The sequence below is a fragment of the Aegilops tauschii genome, chromosome 6 (genome assembly GCF_002575655.3).
Source record: "Aegilops tauschii subsp. strangulata cultivar AL8/78 chromosome 6, Aet v6.0, whole genome shotgun sequence".
NCBI lineage: Eukaryota > Viridiplantae > Streptophyta > Magnoliopsida > Poales > Poaceae > Aegilops > Aegilops tauschii.
Window position 1 is genome coordinate 33,616,294 of NC_053040.3, and position 6,409 is coordinate 33,622,702.

Consider the following 6,409-nt stretch of genomic DNA (forward strand, 5'->3'; position numbering starts at 1 on the left):
ATATAAATTGATATTGATCACTGATTGGGTATGACACATAAAGGAGATTAACTATATCTAGCGTTGATCGACCGACACCGCCCGTTAATTTTTCTTCTCCTCCAATATGATTGTCAGGTCAATAATTGCAGACGGCCGTTCAGCTCAGGTGTTTTACACCCACCTAGCATCAACTTACAAACTTACCATAGTTATGTATATATATGTATAGGGCATGCATGTGGCAATTCTTCATAAACCGCAAGTAGTCTAGCGACTAGCAGCAGACAGTTGTTACTCGTTCTTGGCTGCCATGTCGAAGTTCTCCATGGCGGGCTCCAACCTCTGCATGACCATTGTTGCCCTGGCCGCAGTTGCGGCAGCTGCCGTCGGCGAGGTTGAGCACACCTTTGTTGTAAGTTCTAGACTATGGAACGAGCAATGGGTGACAATCGATCTCGATCGGTTCATGCTTATTTGTTCCAATATGATATGCCTGATGATGTAGGTGAGCGAGATGAAGATGACGCACCTGTGCAACGAGACGCTGGTCACCGTGGTGAACGGGCAGCTTCCCGGTCCGGCGATCGAGGTCACCGAGGGAGACTCCGTCGCCGTCCATGTCGTCAACAAGTCTCCCCACAACATAACAATCCATTGGTAATCAAATAGTACTGACCAAGTATTTACCCAGTGAACTGCACGCACAACCAATTCTGATCCTGCATTTGTCTTCTCTGATGAATATTGTTACAAGGGAGAGAGAGGTTTGGTGAAATTGTTCGTTGTATTGCTTGAGCCTCGTGGGCATATATATAGAAGTACATGATCAACTTGGACTACAAGATAAGCTAGAATAATTCCTAGTCTATCTTATGTTTCCTAACTAATCACGATACTCAATATCCCCCTGCGGTCACAACGGTAGCAACATAGACGGTGAGACTGGAGAAGATTCCGAAGGCAAGCCGACGGACACCCCCCACAGTCGTAACGGCCGATGCATCACGGAGTCATGGTTGGACTGCAAACCGACGAGGTTGCTCAAGCAGGCGGTAGCCCTTTGTGCCGTTTGTCGATGTTGCCGAGAGCGTGGGTGGTGGAGCCGTGGTCGAGGTAGCCGGGCGAAGAATGCCGTGGTCGATGTCGAGTCAGAGTGGCCGGTGTCGAGGAAGTCGCCGTGGAGCTGCGGGCGCAAGGGGGCGCCGAGTTAGCATGGGCGCAGTGGTGCGCTGGGAAGAAGATGTTGTTGACGACGCGTCGCGCGGGTTTGCCAAGCCCGGGGATACATCATGGACGAAGGCACGCACCGGTGTTGCCAGCACCACGCATGCGTAGACAGACGAAGACGAAGTTGACGAAGCGCCGACCAGGCTTGCTAGGCCCGGGGACACGTCATGGACGAAGGTACGCGGCGGTGTTGCCAGCACCGTGCATGCGTAGACTAAGACCTGCACGAGTTGTACGCCATGTCGAAGAAGTCGGAGAGGCCAGCAGAGAAGAACTCAACGATGGTTGCGGCGCCAATCGGCGCGGGACCGATGTCGCCCGCGGTTGTCAGAGTGGACGAAGTGGTCGGGGTAGATGACGGCGACGCTGGTGACGGGCTGGTGCTGGACGAAGATGAAGGAGGTGGACGGGCGGCGGCGGCGGCTATGGGGGTAGCGGCGGCAGCGGCCAAACTAGAGCGGCGGCGGCGGCCTGACGGCGGCGGCGTCGGCTAGGTTAGGAGCGCGGCGGTGGTGCTCGAAGTAGGCGAAGGACCTTGACAGCGTGACGAAGACCGGCATGGACGGTGGCGTTCCTGCGCCAAGGGAGACGGCGCGGCGCATACCACAGGAAGTCGACGCGCGGGGACGGCGAAGTGGACCGCGGGCCGCGGCGCTGCGGCCTGAAGGGGCGACGCAGCGGTGGCAGGCGGGTCGGGGCGACGGCGGGGACCGCGGGCCGCGATGCTACAGCCTCAAGGGGCGACGCAACGGCGGTTCTTGAGTCGGTGCAGCCACCGGGACGGCCTTAGGACGGCGGCGTGGACCGCGTGCCACGCTTGCTACGGCCCGACGGGCGACGCAGCGGCGACGCGAGGGTCGGTGCAGCCACGAGACGGCCTGGAGCGGACGACCTCGGGGCGGCGGTGGACCGCGGGCCGCGACACTACGGCCAAAGGGACGACGCAGCGGTGATGCATGTCGGTGCAGCCGGAAAAAAAACCATGGGGCGGCGGCGCTGCGGCCCGACAGGGCGACGCAGCGACAGCCCGGTGCTCGATTGATGGAGAGGCGCGCTGTACTCGGAGACAATCTTCACGAACCTGCGAAGACACGCGTAAACGACTGATCAGGTCGGTCGCGCGACGCGGACACGGTTGATCAGACCGAACGCTTGCAGGTACTAGAACACCCATCGCGTACATGTAGCCATCAGTCGCGTAGGACGCGGAAGTGGCGTACGGGCATACGGCGCATGCAAGCCATCGCAACCCAACCAGCGTGGTTCTGCATGACGCTCGTCATGGGACACACGTCCTGTAGGAATCAACACGAGGTTGCCTGTGCTGGATGGAGAGAGGGCTGCTGTTGGAGATCCGATCAAACCAATGATGACCTGGTGACAGGCGGTTGGACCGCAGCGTCCCGGAGGAGCCGCCGTCGTGCCAAACTGGAGAGTTGGCGATGGCCGAGGTAGTGGCCGCCAAGGTCGTAGTAGAGGCGCGCGAGGGTTGACGGATGGCGGTGGGCGACGCAAACCGATCTTAGATCGGAAAATCGAAAAAAAATCACCGATCAAGACGACCGGTGTGAGAGAGAAAACCCGGATCAAGGATCGGGAAAAAGACTCTGTAGGGCAGCCGATCAACATGACCGGCGCACGAACCCTAGGTACGGGCGGCGCAGCCCCCTGCGGCGGTCATGGAGACCGACCGCCCCGGGGGCGGCGCGGAGCGGAAGCAACGGCGGCGGCTAGGGTTTGGATCGGTTAGTCTGATATCATGTTAGAAGGAAGAGAAAGGTTTAGTGGAATTGTTCGTTGTATTGCTTGAGCCTCGTGGGCATATATATAGAAGTACATGATCAACTTGGAGTACAAGACAAGCCAGAATAATTCCTAGTCTATCTTATGTTACCTAACTAATCACGATACTCAATAAATATAACCAAAGTACTCCATGTGCTTTGCTGATCTTGTTAATCATGTGCTTTGCTAATCTTGTGCTACGTGATCGATGGATGAAGGCACGGATTGAAGCACCGGCTCAACTGCTGGGCCGACGGTGTTCCGATGATCACGCAGTGCCCTATCCGGCCAGGCCACAACTTCAGATACCGTCTCAACGTCACCGAGCAGGAAGGCACCCTGTGGTGGCACGCTCACGTCTCCTGCCTCCGGGCGAGCCTGCACGGCGCCTTCATCATCCGGCCGCGGCACGCCAACCCATTTCCGAAGCCCGACAAGGAGATCCCCATCGTTATAGGTTCCTCAGAGATAATTCATGTAGCAAATCCACTTCCTGCAAATCAATTTGGCGTCGATCGATGAGATTCTGATCGATCGAGATCGAACTGGTGTGAATGATCTTGATCATGCATGGCAGGTGAGTGGTGGAGCATGAACCTCGCGCAGTTGGGCAAGAACATGGAGGATGGCTTCTACGATGACACCGGTGCAACCACAATCAATGGCAAGCTTGGAGATCTCTACAACTGCTCCGGTAATCATGTGTTTTTAGATAACATGTACTCCCTCCGTTCTAAAATATAAGTCTTTTTAGAGATTTCAAATATGAACTACATACGGATGTATGTAGACATACTCTATTTCTCTTTATTTCTCTGATATAGTGAAAAATACTGGACCATGTCCATGTCTAATCTAAAGGTTATTACTTTATTTCTCTTATGTTCATTCATCAACGTGAAGGGGTCGTGGAAGATGGCTTGGTGCTTGACGTGGAGCCTGGCAAGACCTACCTGCTCCGCCTCCTCAACGTCGCGCTCTACTCCGAGTACTACGTCAAGATCGCCGGGCACGAGCTCACGGAGGTCGGCGCCGACGCCAACTACGTCCGCCCCTTCACCACGGACGTCGTCGCCATCGGCCCCGGCGAGACGCTGGACGCGCTTGTGGTCGCCAACGCGATCCCCGGCAAGTACTACATGGTCGCCGTCAGTGGCCAGGCGCCCAAGCCCGACATCCAGATCCCCGCGACCCTGTCGAGAGCGATGGTGCGGTACGCGATCGGTGCCGGCAACGGTGACGAGGCGGCGCCGCCGGTGGCGCCGGAGATGCCTGACCAGCACGACTTCATGGTGTCCTTCTACTTCCACGGCAACTTGAGCAGCCTGAACCGGCCGGGGTCGCCGCCGGTGCCGGCGACTGCTGATGAGAGCCTGTTCGTCGTGCTCCGCATGGGCTCCATCTGCCGGCAAGGTCGCCTGTTCTGCAGGAGGAGCGGGAGCAAGGAGTCCATCATCGTGGAGACCATGAACAACGTGTCCTTCCAGCTCCCCGCCGCGGCGGCCGCCATGCCGCTGCTCGAGGAGCTCTACTATGACAACCGCCGCAACGGAACGGCCGCCGGCGGCGGCGGCGGGCTTGACCAGCTGTACACGTTGCCGGACAGGCCGGCGAGGCCGTTCAACTTCACCGACCGTGCCCTGATCCCGTGGGGTCCCAACGAGGCGTGGCTGGAGCCGACGGAGAAAGCGGCGGTGGCGCGGCGGTACCGGCATGGCGCGGTGGTGGACATCGTGTTCCAGAACGCGGCCATGATGGACACCGACAACCACCCAGTGCACCTGCACGGGCATGACATGTTCGTGCTCGCGCGGGGGCACGACAACTACGACGCGGCGAGGGACGTGGCAAGGTTCAACCTCGTGGATCCGCCGCTCAAGAACACAGTGCTTGTCCCCAGGCTAGGGTGGGCTGTCGTCCGCTTCGTGGCCGACAATCCAGGTGCATACCCAGGGCATATGGGTTTGTTCATCCAATCATTCCAGTATGTTTGTCATAAACTGTTTATTTTGGTTTCCTTGCGAATTTGGAAACTTTGAAACTTTATTAGTATATAAGGGCAACACAGGAAACCTGATATGAGAGAGAGAAAGAGAGAGAGAATTTTACTCCAATTTGTCTGTCTAGTCCCTATAAAAAGTTTGACTTATTTAATCCATTATTTCCTTGGTAGTATTTTATATACTAATGCATATGGTCATTGTTTTAGAAATGAAGTGGGCAAGTTTTTCCCACATCATTGTTTTATAAATAGAACAACCATTATTCTCTGATTTAAATGAATAACCGTCTCGCATCAAACAAGATTCAAATATAATGTTCATGCTTAACGCTGGCACCAAATAACAATTATTCAGGTCTAAAACTAATCCCGAAGGTAGGTGTAGAGGTAGCGTGCCGACCGCGATCACATCGACTTTGGAACCATTTCCCACGCACATCGTCACCTCGTCCTTAGCCAATCTTCGCTTAATCCATAGTCCATGTTTCGAGTTGCAAATATTAGCAACAGAACTAGTATCAAGTACCCAGGTGCTACTGCGAGCATTAGTAAGGTACACATCAATAACATGTATATCACATATACCTTTGTTCACCTTGCCATCCTTCTTATCCGCCAAATACTTGGGGCAGTTTCGCTTCCAGTGACCAGTCCCTTTGCAGTAGAATCACTCAGTCTCAGGCTTAGGTTCAGACTTGGGCTTCTTCACTTGAGCAACAACTTGCTTGCCATTCTTCTTGAAGTTCCCCTTCTTCCCTTTACCATTTATCTTGAAACTGGTGGTCTTGTTGACATCAACACTTGATGCTCCTTCTTGATTTCTACCTCTGCAGCCTTTAGCATTGCGAAGAGCTCGGGAATTGTCTTATCCATCCCTTGCATGTTATAGTTCATCACGAAGCTCTTATAGCTTGGTGGCAGTGATTGAAGAATCCTGTCAATGACACTATCATCAGGAATATTAACTCCCAGTTGAATCAAGTGATTGTTATACCCAGATATTTTGAGTATATGCTCACTGACAGAACTATTCTCCTCCATCTTGCAGCTGTAGAACTCATTGGAGACTTCATATCTCTCAACCGGGCATTTGCTTGAAATATTAACTTCAACTCCTGGAACATCTCATATGCTCCATGACGTTCAAAACGTCGTTGAAGTCCCAGTTCTAATCCGTAAAGCATGGCACACTGAACTATCGAGTAGTCATCAGCTTTGCTCTGCCAGACGTGAACATCTGGTGTTGCTCCTGCAGCGGGTTTGGCACCTAGCGGTGCTTCCAGGACGTAATTTTCTGTGCAGCAATGAGGATAATACTCAAGTTACGGACCCAGTCCGTGTAGTTGCTACCATCATCTTTCAACTTAGCTTTCTCTAGGAACGCGTTAAAATTCAACGGAACAACAGCACGGG

At 54.2% G+C, this 6,409-nt stretch overlaps 1 protein-coding gene across 1 annotated transcript; it reads left to right on the forward strand.

The window, feature by feature from the left end:
* The first annotated feature begins 292 nt into the window (after positions 1-292).
* LOC109751413 (laccase-15-like) lies at positions 293-5,078 on the forward strand. Its single transcript, XM_020310304.3, has 5 exons — positions 293-394; positions 488-639; positions 3,213-3,451; positions 3,572-3,688; positions 3,898-5,078. The coding sequence occupies exons 1-5, from the start codon at positions 293-295 to the stop codon at positions 5,031-5,033; spliced, it is 1,746 nt and encodes a 581-aa protein (XP_020165893.3). The 3' UTR covers positions 5,034-5,078.
* The last annotated feature ends 1,331 nt before the right edge of the window (positions 5,079-6,409 follow it).

Coding starts and splice junctions, on each gene's coding strand:
- LOC109751413 (XM_020310304.3), top strand. CDS start 293: ATGTCGAAGTTCTCCATGGCGGGCTCCAACCTCTGCATGACCATTGTT. Junction 640..3,212: donor CACAACATAACAATCCATTG/GTAATCAAATAG, acceptor CGATGGATGAAG/GCACGGATTGAAGCACCGGC. Junction 3,452..3,571: donor GGAGATCCCCATCGTTATAG/GTTCCTCAGAGA, acceptor CATGCATGGCAG/GTGAGTGGTGGAGCATGAAC.